The sequence below is a fragment of the Salvia hispanica genome, chromosome 2, assembly GCF_023119035.1.
Source record: "Salvia hispanica cultivar TCC Black 2014 chromosome 2, UniMelb_Shisp_WGS_1.0, whole genome shotgun sequence".
In the NCBI taxonomy this organism is placed as follows: Eukaryota; Viridiplantae; Streptophyta; class Magnoliopsida; order Lamiales; family Lamiaceae; genus Salvia; species Salvia hispanica.
In genome coordinates, this window is record NC_062966.1 from 12,428,192 (window position 1) to 12,447,662 (window position 19,471).

Here is a 19,471-nt window from a genome sequence, read left to right on the forward strand (position 1 = left end):
GGTTTAGTCCAAATTTATAGAAATAAACACATTCCAGTCGAGCTTGCTTTATTCATGGATTAGGCAAAGTCGCATCTCAAATTAAACTGCCCAGCTTAAGATAGGCCGAATCGAATTGGATCCAACCCGATTGACAATTCAACTGAATCCAAAGTACTAACCCAGTTAACGGCATGTGACTATATGGAGTATATTGAAAGTAAATCATTTTTTGAAGTTGGTGTTCTTCTTAAATTGTGTAGTTGCACGAATAAATAACAAGTTGTCACATTACACAAATAAATATAAAAATTAGTATTTCATAATTTGCATTAGTTGACATATTTATGATAAATGTGCTACCGGAATGGGCTTGCTGACAAATTTTTATCAATTTAAGAATCTTAAAAATAAATTTTGCAATTAAAAATCCAACATAGATACCTACTCCATAATTTAGAAGTTACCATCAAATTGACTAAGATGCTCATTCGGCCATTCCCAACGAGGCAATGAATATAAACATTCAATCAATTCACTTTCTATATACTCCCTCCTTTCCGCAATAGTGAAGATATTTCTTTTCTGTGCACGATTTTAAAAAAAATTGTGTTAAGTGAGCTAATTAGTAAATGAATAATAAAGTAGGAAATGAAAATGATAAAGAGACGAAGAGATAATGTAAGAAAGAGCTAAAAGTAAGTGAGAATAAATGTGTTACTCGTACTAAAACGAGAAATGATTCCATTAATATGGGACAGAGGAAGTAATATTTTGGTGAATATCATTATAATAATAAAAATAATAGTAATAATTCACCATATGGCAAGACATTGCATTAGAAAAATAATTTCATATAATTACATGCCAGTTGCTCAATTCTGTGTGTCGCACGCGCCCCCGGAAAACACACAGTAGTCCACGCTGTCATCATCCGTACTTGTCTCTCAATTGCGGTGGAGCCCACGTCTCTCCGACACGTGCCTCACCAGCTCTCGCACGTGCCACCAACAAGAAATCCTATTAGGAGTATTTCCCTTTTGATTCTCATACAAGTATATCCTCATGTGTGTGGTGCAGTGTGTGTGACTGTGTGTGGTGCAACAAATTAAAGTTAGAGAGAGAAAACACCCAATACAATTATACATAAAACACATTTTCTTGGAGGCCATGTTTTCTTTGTGATCTCTCTCTATAAGTTTGGCCTTTCAACTGCCCTCTTTTATCCCATTATTATTTCCTTCTCATCTCATGCTTGTGTGTGTGTGTGTGTGTGTGTGCAGACAGACAATATCCTCAGAGCTTAGTCTTATCACTAAATTATGAGGATCCGAAAGCGTTTGGCGCTGTGTGATTCCATCCCTACACAACCTCTCTCACTCTCAGATCTCCACCTCCCACGATCACAGCCGCCGTGTGATCTCAAAACTGAAGAAAAAATGAAACAAAAGGTCAAATCTTCCACCAAATTTACAAGTTTCTCTTGTTATTATTGCCTATGATTAGAGTTTCTGGTTTATTTAATTACACGATTATTGTGTGCAGGAGTTTGGAGATGATGATCGTATGAATACTAGTAATAATGATATCAGGTATTTGTGGAAAGTAAAAAGTGAATGAATTGAAATTATTTATTGATGCTAACTTCTTTCAATGTATATTCATATACTCAATTGAAACAGATTAAGATGAATTCTTGCAGCTTGTTAAAAGTGTAGGAAGGCTAGAGAGAGAAAGATACTACTAAAAGTGGGAGAAAAAAAATCACATTTTTATATGGTGTCATTGTATCAACTTTGGCTACCTTCCGTCTAATCTGAAATTAAAGAAGTTAGAAAAAAGTATCATGATAGTATTATTTTTATTTGACTATTTCTTATCTTTGTTGGATAAAAAACAATACATACACCACCCATGTGGTGCATGTTAGCATGGGATAATATACTACACACATATATATATATGGTCCCCTCCCCAGCTTGTATATATTCTTCCGTGCACACATAATTTTCCATGCTAGCTACTTGCACTAATGCTGGTATTTATTATTTCTTGCTAATTCCAACTTTTTTCTCATCTAAGGAAAATAGTTAGCATCGTCTGTCATGGAGAAGAAGATTCCAACACAAATATGCAGCCATCATCTTCTTCTCTTCAAGGTTAGGTGTGTGTACCTTAATATTAGTAATTGATATTGTTGTCCATATATAAATTTAGGTGATAAGACTATAAATTGGTGATTATATTGGTAATAAATTGTAGGTAGGTGTTGTGTTGAAAGCTATAAATTGGTGCCATTAAAGAAGAGGATAGGGATTTTCGAGAGAAATCCGAGCGAGGAAGGCGCGGCTGCAAAGATGAAGTCGAAAATGAACAAGAAATATGGCGATGCTCGGAAAGAAAAAGGGAAGAAGAGCAAGAGGGGTAATGTGATCATGGAAGGGTCTCGGTGCAGCCGCGTAAACGGGCGCGGGTGGCGGTGCTGCCAAGCCACGCTGGTGGGATACTCCCTTTGTGAGCATCACTTGGGGAAAGGGAGGTTGAGGAGCACGGTTGGTGTTGTCAAAGCTAGATCCATCAGCAGTTTGCTTCGCCAAATTTGATGCCTATAATGTGTAATAGTAATATTAAGTTAAACCTAATTATTTAATGTTGGATCACTGTATGTCTGCTATTATATGATTGGAACGTCTACTAATTATAAGGACGAGCTTGAAGTCGTGTTAGGTGGACACTTGAATTTTTTTCAAGGCCAAAATAAGAGGAAATAACAATGTAGGAGTATTCAATTTTATATGTCGATTTGTTAATTTGTATACCATTAATGAAGTAATTTACGTCAGCTACAAGCAAAGAAAACCAATGTTGGGTAAAGGTCAGTCATCACTACCAGAAATTACTAATCCATTTCTAAATATTAACTGCCTATTTCAAACCCATAAATATTAGAATTAGATTTGGAAAATAGATTGGGCCTCAACTCGGCCCACCTTACACTTAAGCGAGAGTGTGGTCCATAAATAATGACCAATATATAACCAGAAATGGAAAACCCAACTAATAGTTTAAAGCCGCTATAAACCCTGAAATGGCAAAAGTGGGATCCAATCCCAATTATTTTTATTTCTTAGAGCGAACTACATTTTTGGGACTAAATTTTGGATTGATATTAAATATGGTATTCAAATTTTAAAAATATCAACTCAAGTCCATACAATTTGATCACTTAATATTTGCTAGAGAGACTTTTGCAACTTTTGAAAAAAAAATTGTCCAAACTACCTTCCAGCCCTTAATGGCCATTTTAGTCTATTTGTAATGAAAGAGAAAATTTAAATTTTATTCAATTATATTTTGAATTTTTAAATAAACTAAAATGCCCCATAAAAACTGAAGGGTATTTTATATCAATAAAAGTCTAAAAAGTCCAAAAGTACCTCCAGTAATATTATACTATCAAAGTTCATGATCATGCATGTGGTGATATTTTTAAAAAAAAAAGAACGAATACACCAATCTAAATTTTAGATATAAAAAATGTAGTTCACTCTTATGTTTGTTACAAGCTTGCTTCATAGCTTCTTATGTTTTTTGAATTATTTTCTCATAGAGCATTCATATCCGTGCTCTTAGCTAAGAGCATTAAAGTAGGCTCAGACCCACTTTTACTCCTTTTTTTTAGCTAAGAGTACAACACCCACATCCGTGCTCTTAGCTAAGGACAAGCTCAAGGGTCCCACCATTCTATTATTCAATTTAAATAAATATATTTCAACAATATTAAAATGCATTAAAAATACCCGAAATACTATTACAAATTACAAAATAATAAAAAATTACATAATTAAAATCCTAAAAATTAAAAATTACATAATTAAAATCCTAAAAATTAAAAATTACCCAATAAAAATCCTAAAAATTAAAAATTACACAATTAAAATCAATAAAATTAAAAAGACGCACTACTCGTTGCCGAATTTCACCCAAATGTGATTGATTAGATCTTTTTGTAGCTCAGTGTGGGCTCTTGTATCGCGCATTGTGTGTCTTCTTTCGATCCTCTCGTTCACCGTCGTATGCACACCTTGGCGTGGGGGAGACCTCTGTTGGGGATAATCGCACAGCGGAAATTGCAAATTAAATAAATCCACAAAAGAATCTATTTAGGTGATTATGTGGGTCGATTCAATTTCATGCTTGAACATATAGAGACATATTATTGCGCAATTAATCACATAATTTAAATTAAATTATGACGTTGAACACTTACAACAATGATTCTCCAAAGAATCGAAGTGGCTTGCTACTTCTCCACGTGTAGATCTTGAAGCTTGATTGTGAATGCAAGACCAAAGATCTTCTAGCCTATGACCCTTAACTCTATAGATCTAAATTCCTTGTGGGAGGAATCTCTTAGAAATTATAAGGAACTTGAAGGAGAAGACAAGAAAAACCAATTGCACACACTATGCAAATTTCGAAATCTCCTATTAGTGAGGAGCTCGAAAATTGCAAGCTTGGAGGCTAGGTTTAGGTTTTGTGTAATGTATATTTGTCTCCTCTCCTTACATCCTTATTTATAGAGTTTATGATGGGCTAGGTTAGGGATCTATGGGGCTTGGATTGGGCCTCCCCAATTGGACCTTCTTTACTAATTATTGAAATAAAATTAAGACATCGTCTTAAGGATACAACAAAACGGTCTATCTAGAATTTAATGCTTACCAAGGGTCCTGTCATTCTCAAGGTAAAGACGTTTGGAGGACACCGCAACCCTTTTACGTAGGGGAGCCAAAGCCTTTTAGGTTTGGAAAAGTTTTACTTCTAAAAGGTACCGGGGGGGCCAACGGATGACTTTCCACGACCCAGCCTTCAATGTAGAAGACTTAGACTGATTTTACTTTCCGGCGCTTTAATTATATAATTTAATATATAATTAAATACGGTCAATACCCATTAAAGTAAAATACACAGTATGAAGAAAATATTTATTATTCTCATTAAATGAAGAATGTTTACAATATACAAGCAATTTATCAAATTCAAAATAAACTCGAAAAATGCTTTTTAGTATATATGTTCCAACAACCTCGCGGTTGAGCTTCCGGCTTCATCCTCGTCATAAAAGTTTGCCGCCATCAGTCCTTCGTCATCTATAATCATGTTGTGCAAGATAATACACGTGTACATGATGTCGGTGATATTCTTAACGTACCAAAGCCGAGAAAGGGACTTCACAATGTTGAATTGGCCTTGAAGGACACCAAAAGCTCTTTCGACGTCTTTCCGAGCAGACTCTTGACGCTGCGCAAAAAGAATCCGTCTTTGCTCTTGTGGATTGCTGAACGACTTCACGAAAGTCGACCACCTTGGGTAGATACCATCGGCGAGATAGTAACCCATGTGGTATGCATTTCCGTTGACGGTGAAGTCGATCGCCGGTGCTACACCATTCAAAACATCATCGAAGAGTGGTGAAGAATGTAACACGTTTAAGTCGTTGTTGGATCCGGAAACACCGAAATATGCATGCCAAATCCATTGGCGGAAGTCGGCAACCGCTTCAAGGATAAGCGTTGGGCCGCCACCTATGTGGTCGCTTAAGTGTTGCCCCCTCCAAGCAGTCGGGCAATTCTTCCACTTCCAATGCATGCAGTCAATGCTGCCTAGCATACCGGGAAAACCGTGGACTGTTTTGTGAAGACGAAGCAACCGTTGACAATCGTCGGTGGTGGGTGCCCGAAGGAATTCCTTGCCGAAAGCAGAACGAACGCCGTCGCAAAAATTCTTGAGGCATAGGATTCCAATTGACTCACCGACATGCAAATACTCGTCGAAGAGGTCAGCCGTTTGCCCAGTAACAAGTTGTCGGATGGCACAAGTACACTTTTGCAACGCCGTGAGACTTGCCAACCGGTTGCGTCTGCACCTTCTTGAAAGTATTCAACGCGGGTGGACAATGTGTTGACAATACGCATAAACAACCGTTTTGACATGCGAAAACTAAGCGCCGAAAGTAATCTTCTGGATACCGCGGCTGGTCGGAAAAATAGTCGGCAACGAGCCTTTCATGGGCTCCCTCTCGATCACGAGGGATGTAGCGACGTTTTGCTCTAGTTGGTTGAGGAGGAGGGGTGGGGTTATTGGCGGTGACATAGGCTTCATAGGCGGCACGATATTGTTCATAATATTCTTGTTCTTCGCGCTCCGCTTCCGCAATGAGATTGGTGAAATCCATTTTTGAATTTTTGTAGAGAGAGTTTGGGTGAGAGAGGAAGATGTAGATGATTTAGTATGAAAAAGTATGAATGAGAAATAATTTGATGTGAAAAGTGGATGATGAATGTGTGTATTTATAGATGATTTTGGGATTAAAAAAAATCACAAAAATCCAAAAAAAAACGTCCATAAACGGCTCTATTTTGTGGGAGTCCAAAATTTTTTTTTTTTATTTTTTGGTATTATTTTGAAATATTTATGATTTTTAAAAAAAAAACGAATTTGCCAACGGCTATGCCGTTGGCCAATCAGGACATGCCACGTAGGGCATAGCCGTTGGCCAATCAGGACATGCCACGTAGGGCTGCTCAATGGCACGGACGGACGAGCTCTGTCCAGCGGTACGGACGAGCACCGCTGCGGATGCTCTTACACTCATCGTCCATTGTAACGTAATTTAACCAGTAACTAGAATTGTCCCATTACGCAATGCACATTAAATTCAATATTAGAGTTTAACTTTAATTGTTTTCACAAATTGATCACCATTTTCCCCTTCGAATTCTTAATTTATTCGTCAGAGTTTGTAATGTGACCGTCTTACTAATTGAATTGCACTAATTGTCAAAATTGAAATTTGTGATTTATTAAAGTGCATACTCCTTCCGTTTCCATAATTTCCATAAAATATAAACTTTAGGTTTGACACGGATTTTAATAAATAAGGAGAAAAGTAAAAGAGAAAGAAAGAGAGAAAGGGTAGTGGAAATAATTTAGCGAGAGTGAGATTCATATTATTATAATAGTATAAGTGTTAATGGTGATGGTATAAGTTATAAATAAAATGATGTTTAAAGATAATATGTTGTTTGAATTTTTCAAAATTAGAAAGTTTATATTTTTTAGGGATGGATGAAAAAGGAAATAGTTCATATACCCTATATTCGGGATGGAGAGAGTATAAACTACGGTAAGGAAAAAAAATTATACAAAAATACTTTAAATTTGAAAGGAAGTATTGTTTCTTTGCACAAAACCTTCAATATATTTGAAATGAAATAAGCCATTTTCACCACAGCTTCAAATATACACGAAATTGACGCTGATGTAAAGTAGAACCGACTAGTGATGTGGCCATCGTTGTACACAAAAAATAAATGTGTAACATACGGCCACAACTATATAAGTAACATTAAAAACAAAGTTGGTCCATAAATGGCTTACTCGTTAATTAGTCACCGTTGTTACCAAAAAGTTGCATGGGGTATGGTAACGATAACATGTTTATCAACACACTTAACCAAAAGATAACTCAAGAACAATAGATATAGCAAAAAAAAAATATACTACTTGATTATAACAGACCTTAGATTATCTCTAATTATTTCTATTAAACTTAAACTCATTCTCTATAAATATCATATACTAGAATAATTGTTTTATTTTAACCAAAGAATACTCTTATTCACTTACTTTTTAACTTTTTCATTAAAACACAAATATTATATCTAAGTCACATTAATCTCACAACACATTATAATTGATGATTTCGTAATAATTAAATGTTATAATTGATTTAATTATAAACATATTTATATTAATCAAATCCATTAGCCCATTAATTAAGTAAGACAAATAATTAAGTAAAGCAAATTAATTCATTTCGTTAAGAAAGCATAATTTAGGCTAACTGGTTATAGTCGGCCAATGTTTAGTTAATATAATGGTCATTAACACAATATAACAGCTACAAATTTAATGGCTAATTAAATTTTATTTATTTAAACATATACTCCTCCTTTCCACGTTAGTAAAGTCATTTCATTTTCAGCACTAATTTTCGAAAAATTATATTAATAAATAGTTAAAGTGGAGAAAGAGTAAAGTAAGAGAGAGAATAATGCAGAGAAGAGTAAATTAAAGACAAATTAACTTAATCTTTTTCTTTTTTAGGACGCTTTCATTTACGTCCTCTAATTTTAGTTAGGACACCAGTAATAAGGACATGTTTTGAAGTGTTGGTGGTATATTAAGATGCACAAATTAGCGTTTTTAATTGCATTAAAAATGATTTTTTTTTTTTTTTTTTTTTTTGTATTTTTAGTTTCTGTAGCTGGATGCTTAACTCACTTCTACCTACAAATAATAATTTCAATAATTCGATGCTAACATTACTGAAAGAAAGATTTATATGTGAATGAGTCAATTAATTAAATTTATTTGCCCAATTAGAACTAAATAAAAAAAAATCATATTGGTAGTTTTTTACGTTTATTGGTTTATTGCCCACAAAATATTCAAATTTTTCATTATCAATATTTAAAAGAAACGCAATACTAATGGATGATTATTAAAACTAAACTCGCAATTATGCTCAATTATTGTGATGAGTAATACTTTAGTTATATTTTAAATATGCAATATTAATCAACGACTATTTAAAACAAAAATCACATTAATATTCAGTTATTATGATGATGAGCATATTTTAGATTAAAATTTCGATCATCAATAATATTTTGTATGCAAATTAACAACTATTTTTTTTTTAAATATAGATTTATATACGCTATAGGGGAAAACTATTTTTCGCAAAATGTTCTCTTTTGAAGGTTATATATATGGATTAGGAATTAATTACTACGTTTAGGATGCATTTCCTATACGATATAAACTTCGGTTTCCAGTACTCGTTAAATTTAGAAATAAAAATTGTACATAGAAAACACTATTGATTGTGTGAATTTCTATTAATGTCGTTTGTAGTGTTTATGCCTAATTTTAAAGCAATACTATTGATAAACAAGCCCAAACGAAACTGATCTTCATTATATTTGCTCCTAAAGTGAAAAAAAAAAAAAAATAGCCCAGAAGAAGAGGCCGACAAACCTATAAAACAAGTGGTGGCTTAACACTCCTAATCAAAAACCTTCGCGCTATAGTTGTACTAATCAGTTAATGATCTTGTTTAATTAAGCTAAACAAGCCAATATTTAGGTTGGGGTTTTCTCATTAACCATCTTAATCAGCCTCCAAACTTTGTGCTCAGCCATCAGCCACCGCGGCCGCGGCCGCCTGCCCCTAGTGGCTAGTGCTAACATAATTTAAGTGCGACCTTAATTAATGCAAAAATTATATTAGTCCTAATTGTTAAATTTCTATGCCTACAAATATAGAAGCAAATTGTAAATACTGTTGGCGTAATAATGATGTGGTGAGGTTTTAGGTTTTAGAGTTAGCAATATTATGTCATGATTAGTCAAAAATTAATGTCATAATTCACGCATAATTAAGTGGCCACTTAATTATGCGTGGGCTCTTAACTAAATCTGCGTCAAACTAAGCCGCGTGGGCTGTACAGTATTATCGGGAGAATTTTATTCAACTCATTTAATTTCAATTTTGTGCTGTGATGTAGTAGTGGTAGTAGTAGTAGTAGATAATTAAAAGGCTAGTACATACTCCAATAAGAAGAGTATTTATTTTCTTTTACTTTATATTCAATATGCATTATATATTGGGTAAGGACTTCTTCATTAGAAAGGTCAAGTTTTACGAGAAAAACATTGAATATGGAAGGCTAAAATAATTGATCACATATATATAAAAGACTAACTTATATATAGATTAATATTTGTACGTCGCCACTCTTGAAAATTTGAGAAAACGATTTAAATAAAGTGATTGTAGGAGAAATAAATTAATATGGACCTTGTTACAAGTAGTTAACAACCGCTCTATACATATATATATAATTCAAATCGGAACCATCAATTCATTGCTATGAAATAGTGATATATATATAGACACGTGTGTAATATGGATTAACTAGTGATTAGGATTATCAGGGCTTCTCCTACAAAAATAAGAGTAATCAGTGCATGTGTCAAAGCAAATACACAAATTCGAGTAAAAATTTAAATGTTAATTATGGTACCACTGAAGAAGAAGAAGAAGAAAATAAAAATGATCAATTTTGTATAAAGTTGAATTTCATGATGTCCCATTTTAGCTTTGTTTTTTCTTGGATTTTAGGAATTGCTTGTCCTCGCCTTATAGTCGCCCATGATTATGATGACACTGGAGATTACATGAATGATGACAATTAACTAAGTGGTTTAAATCATGATTGCTAAGATAAAACGATTTTGCCTTAAAAGTAAAAGAAGTGGAACAAAAGGGTTTACATGGCTGCCCATAAAAAGGAAAAAATGTATAAAATAAATACAAAAAATAAAAGGAGAATAACTTTAATTGAATATAGAACACACGAGCAAAGCCAAAGGTATATGACAAGGTGGTCAAAAATCAAACTCATTATTGCAACGAAAAAAAGTGTATTTCGCTTTTTCTTAAGCTTTTAATTATGTTAAAAGAAGGTATGGTAGAAATTTCACAATATTTATTCATAGTCGAACTTTACTCTCCCCACCATATTTGGAGGGGTTACAATGTTTCGTTTTTATTCAACAGTGACATATCTCCGAGATAAAGATATATGTATTGTCATTAATACTTATGCGGCAATACATATTTCGAATCCTTTAACTAAATCATTGACTCAAAACCTTGCGTCCGGCAATTCCACCGTGTGGAGGACTGCAATTAGACTTTGTTCAATATCATGTAAATGGGCCTGCGGAAATAGAATTGGAATTAGAATTGGAGTTTCATATTTAATATTATATCCATTTAGTCATTTTATAATTTTAGTACGTTCCATAGTAATGATGTCATTTATATATTTATAAATAATTAGGGATTTTAATTGAGGTTCAAAGGCTAATCAAACGATCTCTTATCACCCATTAATCGTGAATTTATTAATTTGGATTTGAGTATTTAGATTTAGAATTAAATTAAAACCTCTCAATTCCACAATTTGAGTTTCTGATCAAAAGTAGATAATTGGAAATTCAAATAATTACAAAATTATAAAATTTGGCATCTTCACACACATTGCACACACACTGCACTCACAATACACTACATAGTACACTTCATATCACCAATTCCTCCAAATTCAATTGTATACTACTCCTTCTGTCCCACTTGAGATAACACGTTTTCCTTTTTAGTTTGTCCCAACTAAGATGACACATTTCCTTTAATGGAAACTTTCTCTCTCCAATTAATACATACAACCACTTTTTCTCACTCATATTAAAATATTCATCTCTCTTTCTCTCTCTATTTTAAAACTTTCACCCACCTTTTCTCTCTCTAGTTAAACACATTAACTAATAACTCCTAAAATCCCGTGTCAGTCAAGGAATGTGTCATCTTAGCCGTGATGTAGGGAGTACTACATTATTCAACAGAATTCAAATTTCAATTATGCATATTGAACGGGCACTTAGTATTATTCAATAAATAAATCTTATTTAGAACAACTTAATTGATTACTACTGCATTTTAGTATCCATTGTAGTGTGTCTCAATCACAATAGTACTATATACTTATATGATATCAATATTATAGAAACGAATGTGATTTGATTCCTCGTCGTTGTCAACAAGGTCAAGGAAATGTGATTAAGGAGAAATGCCCTTTTCTTTAGGTAAAATGGTCAAAGAATGATGTGCGAGAATCATGGCTCATGACTGAGTTAACTTTGTTCGCCCACACTACGATGAGGTGATTATTCATTTTCCCCACAAGGGAACCCTAAGTAAAGTCACTTTTTACAGAACAAGAAAACATACAAAGCTTGTTAATGTTTTACTTCTCCACTTTTAATAGTAATGATTTTCTTGTTTTTGATTGTCAAAAATGTGCTATATAGATTGCAATCTAATTTGGAGGATTATAGATAGGAACAATATTTCTCCATCAATTTAGATTGGCCACTACAGCAAATATATGACGAACTACATATCAGTAATTAATACTATCTATCAAGTACGAATTCTACTAAAAATTTACATAAGATTGCTCATCTTAAACCAATTATGTAATGCGTGTAAGTAATGAGCTCGTTTGGGAGCATTCCTAGCATAAACCTAAAGATAAACTACATAGATTAAAGCAAAATAATAGCCAGCGACGATAAAGTATAACTCAAATAACTCAATTGGCAAATATTTTAAATTCGTTCAATAAATTAGGAATTTGAGTCATCACGGGTTAAATAAAAAACTGTTATCGACTCAAAAAAGAAAAGCAAGATAATAGTGAACAATGTCAATTTTGGCACGATTATTATTTGATACGCGCAAAATAATTTTTCTATACATAATCAGAGGCAATGTAATGAGAAATAAGCAGACGGATCGATCCACATAGAGTTGCAAGTTTTAATCTCTTTGTCTCTTCGTTGGATTTCATTAGATTTGACCAAGATAATGGGCAAAGCACGTGGTATTGACTAGTGAGAATTACCCGAAAATGAATTACTGTATTGCTTTTGATCGATTGGTTGCCATGTTGCTACCTCACCTTCGCCGGAAATTTGAAGCAATTTGGCCGCACTGGACTAAACTTATAATCATCATCAATTTAGCTCAAATATTATCTTAATTCAGAGTAGTACAAATTATTCAGTTGATTAATTAATTTCAAGCTAACATTGTTATGAATAAATAAATTGTGAAATTATCCTAATAAATCATTTTAAATAAATTATCATTATCAACATACGATAATTAAATAAATGTTTATTTAATTAATTAAGTGATTATAACTTGATCCATATTTAATACTAGTAATAAATTTAATAAGTTCAAATTAGATTAATTTATTTTAGTTGATTCTAGTACTTTAATAAAATGAGATGAACATATATAATCTTATGCATAATCTTATCAACCAAACATTCAATAACGTTATATTAAAATATTATCTAGACAATCAAATAAAACTAATACTAGTTAAGTTTTAGATAAAATCCACTTGAATTTATCTTATATTAGTATATTTTATTAGTTAATTTTGCCAATTAGCTGAAAAGAATAATCAACTCAAGGTCAATATTATCTAATAAAACTAATAATACTAATTAAGTTTTAGATCAACTCAAGGTCAAATAAAACTAATACTAATTAAGTTTTAGATAAAATCCACTTGAATTTTATTCTATATTAGTATATTTTATTAGTTATTTTTGCCAATTAACTGAATAATCAACTCAAGGTCAATATTATTCGATTTACACTATAAGTCAATAAGGTACAGCTAGCTTTCATAATTATTCGATATAGTATGTAAATTGCATCATTACTTATTGGAAGTATATCTTAATCATGAAGTGATAAACATCAAACATAATGCAATATTTATAGGATTAGTTGTCTGTTTCTTTGCCAACATTATATAGCATCCATGTTGATTAAAAAGGTTGAAAGGCATGCATGTGAATATGTGATGATGGTAATGATGATTGTAATGCTAATGATTACTATATAGTTGTAATAGTCATAATAATAGAAATTAAAAAGCATGACAAACACCTAATCATTTTGTCCCCAAGGATTACTTCTATTGCATGAGAAGCTGTCTTTTCCGTAATTGAAGATATTTTTCTTTTCTTTTATTACATGTGCAGTTCTCAGCTATTAGTGAAAGATGATTAAGTATTACTCCAGTACTAATATAGATTCGATCATAATATATAGTGAGTACCATTTTTATTATATGTAATTGGCTGCGAGCTAATGAAGCTCTTCTTATGTCTTTAGTAATTGCTATGATTATGTTGGTGGGGCTAGTTGCATGATTATCGCTCTTAAATGAGAGTATTTTCATTCACAAGGAGAATCGTGTGGAGAGTGTGACACAGAAAAATTTGAGAAGAGAGTGTGACATATACTCCATACCCATATACAATAAAAGTCTTAATCAATAATTTTGATATATATAAATTTTTGTTGTAAATTTCTTTTTAAAATAATACTCCTACTTTATAGCAAGTCAAAACTATTTTTATAATCTTTTATTTGATGTGCATTTTATTACTCCTTGCATCCCCCATTAAGAGTCACACTTCTCCGTTTCCGCACTCGTTTTATAAAAATGATAATAAATAGTTAAAGTGGAGAAATGGTAAAGTAAGAGAGAGAATAATGTAGAGAAGTCTTCTCTACATTTATTATCAGTTTTATAAAACGAGTGCAGAAACGGAGGTGTGACTCCTAATGAGGGACGGAAGGAGTATTTATTTATTTTTAAAGTAAAGAATTGAGAGATGAAAATAAAATTTAATTGTGATGAGAGAGATGGAGAAAATTAGGGAAAAATAGAAAAGGGAAGAGGGATAAATGGAAATAGTAAGACTAAAATATCTCTTAATATAAAAAAGAGGTAAAAGGGGTAAAACTTGTCTGGGAAAAATGCCAAAGTCATATCACTGATTTTAAAAAACATTTTAATTTTTTAATTATAAATTTTTTAAATTAATTTATATTTAATGTTAATTATCATGCAAAATTCTTACTATCATTAATAATTTAAATCACCAATAAATATACTACTCCTATATTTTTGTCTGTATTTGACACAAGTATTTAGTGTATTTGGGATTATATGAACCACGCCTGACAGGAACCGTAAAATCAAATCTTTGGATTCTGACAAAAGTGAACGAGCCATCTTAGATTTTGACTAATGCATTCTTCAATTAGCAGTCCCTACAGATCTATTACGAGAAATATTTATCTATATTTAGGGTCTATTTATTTTTTTGGAACAAGAGAATCATGTGAATAAGTCAGCTCAGAAATCACTTTTGTTAAGAGTGAGTGGTCTTAATTTATTCATTTAAAATCCAAGCAGAAAATCTTTTGAATCCCTAAGTTAATCCTACGAAATAAATTGTGATTTGATGTGAGCCTGCTTCAGTTGTTTGGCTGTGGAGATACAAAGACTGATACCAAGAAATCATCTCATTATGATGAGGATCTTTCTAAGTAAATGCTCTTTAAATTAGACTTTCAGGTAAGAGTAACAGTAGTAATAAACAACCAAATCTTGTACAACCAAAACAAGATTATATTAGTAATTTTGATGTGTTAATTAAATATTAAAATAATAAATATAGCTAGTTAACATATTAAAAACATTTTTGGCTTCATTTTTAACTTTTTATTTTTATATTTGAATTATTTCTCTAATATTTTTCAAATTTGAATTAAAATATGCATTAATTATATTTTATGATTAAAAAATTTTAAAAATTATATACAAATATCATAATATTATGAACGTTTCCTATACGATATATATGTCTATACTTTTTCATTAAATACATAAATAAATTACATTTTTTTTCAAATAAACCAATTTTTGGTTGTACAAAATTTGGTTGCATAGCTTTATTGTTCAGGTAATACTACCACCTAGTCCTTTTTTTCTAGTTTCAGTATTTGTTAATTTTACCTACCCTGAAATAGTAGTATCATGTTACTCACCGGGTGTAATATGAAATTTGCACACAAAAATTTTATACATCAAATTCTGATTTTGCATGTTATTTTAAAATTCTGCCTATAAATTTTCAAACTATTAATTTATTTTGGTTTTGCAACAAATTAAAATTTAAGTGCTACTATGGTTTAATTTGTAATTGGGATATTGGCACTTAAAACCATAAAATTTGGCAAAATTATGATATTTTTCATCAACTTTGAAATTAATACTCCCTCCGTCCCTAAAGAGTATGCACTATTTTTTTTTCCGTCCGTCCCCAAAGAGCATGGACTTTCAATTTTGGAAACTCTCCTTTCTCTAATAAGGTGGAACTCATTATCCACTAATAATACTTTAAAAACTTTCTCTATCTATCTCTTTCTTACTTTACCAATAATGCATTAAAACAAGTGCTGAACCCAAAGTTCATACTCTTTGAGAACGCGGGGAGTATAAAATATCAAAACATTATACTTTGTGTGTTATTTTCCAACCCGGCCAAATAAGATATTTACAGCCAAAAATTATTCGACATGGCAACCATGAAACGTTTATGACATTTTAGATTGCTTTTTAAGTCCGTGACAATAGGATAAAAAACCACATAGAAACTCAGTTATTTAGTTGTGTCAAGTAAGATAGAAAAGTCATGTATGTTAATTGGATATGGCATATGGGTATTGACCACTCGCCATGGGAAATAACCCACAAAATGCAAAGTTTGTGATGTTTTAGAGGAATTTTAAAATTTGTGGAATTTAACAGAATTTGGATAAAATTTGTATTTTAGGTACCAAAATCCCTTATAATTCAACAAAAAATATTTAATTTATTATAGTACAATGTTGTTTCGTTGCCTAAAATAGGACATCATTTTGTTTGACGTCCACTAGTGTCGCGTAAGCAAGTTATCAACATATATCAGTAGTGAAAGTTAATTTGACTGGTTATAAAATCAAAGCAAGTCAATAATTTAAGGACATTTAAATTTTGCAAAACACCTAGAATTTAGTGAAAAAATAAAATTTAGAAGCAAATTAAATCTAATGAAAAAGTATAGTATAAGAAAATAAGAAGAATATATAATGGAAATTAAATAAGTTACGTTTGTTGATATATGAACACGATAAATTTGTGTTTAAACCGGTGAATTTTCTGCACTAAAGTCTAGTTGATTAGGTGTAGTTAGTTGTAATTAATTCTGGTTTGAACTTTGATGTAAAAAGCGGGTCATCATAATTTTGTGTAATATTTGTTACTGCAGGAAAATAGGGAAACATTGATGACAGAAAGGATTGATTCAGTAAAAGAAAAGGACAAGACGATGGGGGCTAAACGACCTTTCAATCACTCGGCAATTATTGTTGCAAAATATTTGATGCTGTATCACCTTATTTATGACTTATGACACAATCCACTCTTTCTGCAAACTCAAGTACATCAAATTAATTTTACAATAGCGTGGAAAATAAAAATTAAATTTATGTGAATGAATTGCTCGCTCTTGATATGTCGAATAAACACGCTAATATTGACTAATATAGGAAACATTTGTCGTTTGGCCTTTCATACATTACTTAGATCTTTAAAATTTTAGAAGATTTGTTTGCTTGGTTAGGAACTCATAAACCACATTTAGATTTATACTATTAGGAGTATCATTATTCCATTCACGGACCTAAAAGTTTCAGTCTTTATGTCCAAAATTAATTTGAATTTCACTCTTTGCAACTAGAACCCATAGTTTTATTTTTATATACTACAGTAGTATATATTCACCTAAAAATTTAGTCAATTTTTACTTTTGTAAATTTGTTGCTATAATAAACTAGATATTATTCTTTATGGAGTAATAATTTAATTAAATCTATTATTTATAAAAAATTTACATTAAAATTCGTATTATTCTCTATTATTAAAGGGCCATGTGATACCACATAATTGAAAATAAAAATTTTCATTTTTAATTTATTCTATTCATAATAATTCATTACTTAAAAATTCTTTTATCTCTATTTTATTTTATTTTACTCCACCTAACATATAAACAAAATAATATAAAATTAAGCGTTTTCCGACAGTCATCTTTTTTTGGACTGAGAAAGTACTAGGCCCCAAGTTTTATAAATTCTTTGATTGCATTCTGAATAAAAATATGAGTTAGTATAATTTTAAAACTGATTAATATGAGTCAGCATATTATTGTTATGTATAATATGAGTATTTATTATAGTTAATGGAGTTTGAGCCTATTTTTTATATTAATTTTAAAATAAAATTGAAGAGTTAATATTGTAACGTGTAACTTAACTACGTACTTACTACAATTTGTGGAAAAGGTAGATAAGGTTTCTATTGTCGAAACCGTATAAAATGATAGGAATTATTTAATCCTTGTGGTAAATGAACGCTAATAAAGCTCCAATGAATAAACTATAAGAGCTCAAGCCATTCTGAGCTCAGGAAGTTTTAGCACCGTGCGATGAAGACTCAATTGATGGATTGCTTCTCAGCCATCCGATTAGAACTAGTTAATAGATGTGTTGAGTATAAATGGTTAGTAAGCTACTGTTGAGATTGTAACATCTTAGCTAACGTTTTTCCTCTCAATTAGAAATACAATTCCCAATTCTCTCAAATTCATCTTCTTCCATATTCAATCAAATCCAGTGTGCGTGTGTGTAATCGTTTCTTCAGCTTCGTTCCCTCAACAATCCTATTTTCCAAATGGACCAAAATGATAAAATTACTCCTATTTGCCGAACATAGAGATGATAGCTTATAATAAAAGTGGGGTGGGATGTATGTAACTGTTTAAAGTGTAATGAGAGTATTAATTTATTCACCCGTCTGCAAATAGAAGTCTCATTTTTTTCTGACACGAATTTTGAAAAATGTTAAGTGAGTGAATAATAGTTAGTAGAATATAGGTCTCACTTATATATATTAAATGATTAAATGATAGGTGAGTTGAATGAGTTGGTGAAATGTAAAGCCTTTATACCATTTATAAGGAGTAATAAACTGGGACTCATATTCGCGGACGAATCAAATAGAAAACTGAACACCTATTGGCGAACGGGGGGAATATTATGGACCATTGATGCACTTTTTATTAGCACTAAAAATACCTGCAAGTATACAGGGTAGATCTAGTATAGCTAAACGTCAGTACCGGGATATCGAACACGGGGAATATAATTGCAACTGGCTATCATATACTAAGCGTCAAATACTATCTAGAAAAACATAGATTTGAGTTTGAAATATATAAAACTAGAGATAAAGTAAAACAATAAAAGCAAAGAAGATAGAATTAGGCAAATAGAGTAATTTCAAGGATAATGATTTCACTAACTCTTTAGTTATTCTAATTAGTTCTACGTTCATCCGACTCAAGTTTTACCACGATCTCTCTCTATCATGCATCAATACTCATGTCACAATTATTGTATGAACATATAAGACAAACCAATCAAAGCTATCACTGATCAAAGATTGACAATAATCAAGGTAACGGCCAATTAGTCGAACAAAAGTTCAAGAAAAATCAAGTGGAAACGAGTTCTGAACATTAAACATAAAAGAACTACATATAAGTCAAATACTATCAAACCTCAAAATTCTATTGTTTAGCAATCCATAGATAGATGAACTAAAACAATAATTAAAGTACGAGACATGAAATAAACAAACAAAACCCAAGGATTAATCTTAAAGTCTCCATGCTCCTCTTGCCTTGCTTCAATCTCCAAGAATGGTGATTGAATGATGGATGAAGGAATTAGGGTTGGAGAATGGAGGGGGAGCCATGAAGGCTCCCCTTTTGGGGCTATGGAAGGGTTGAATTCTATGAATGAGGTTATGGGG

General features: G+C 31.7%; 1 protein-coding gene across 2 annotated transcripts; it reads left to right on the forward strand.

The window, feature by feature from the left end:
• The first annotated feature begins 1,068 nt into the window (after positions 1–1,068).
• On the forward strand, positions 1,069–2,775 carry LOC125204881. 2 transcript variants are annotated; one of them, XM_048103641.1, is made up of 5 exons: positions 1,069–1,177; positions 1,263–1,430; positions 1,525–1,571; positions 2,062–2,138; positions 2,242–2,775. In XM_048103641.1, exons 2-5 carry the CDS (start codon positions 1,302–1,304, stop codon positions 2,580–2,582), a joined length of 594 nt encoding a protein of 197 aa, XP_047959598.1. In that variant the 5' UTR covers positions 1,069–1,177; positions 1,263–1,301; the 3' UTR covers positions 2,583–2,775. The 2 variants fall into 2 exon arrangements, with proteins under 2 accessions (XP_047959598.1, XP_047959597.1); XM_048103640.1 differs by having other exon boundaries at positions 1,075–1,430.
• Positions 2,776–19,471: the final 16,696 nt, after the last annotated feature.

Coding starts and splice junctions, on each gene's coding strand:
- LOC125204881 (XM_048103641.1), top strand. CDS start 1,302: ATGAGGATCCGAAAGCGTTTGGCGCTGTGTGATTCCATCCCTACACAA. Junction 1,431..1,524: donor AAGAAAAAATGAAACAAAAG/GTCAAATCTTCC, acceptor TATTGTGTGCAG/GAGTTTGGAGATGATGATCG. Junction 1,572..2,061: donor ACTAGTAATAATGATATCAG/GTATTTGTGGAA, acceptor TTCTCATCTAAG/GAAAATAGTTAGCATCGTCT.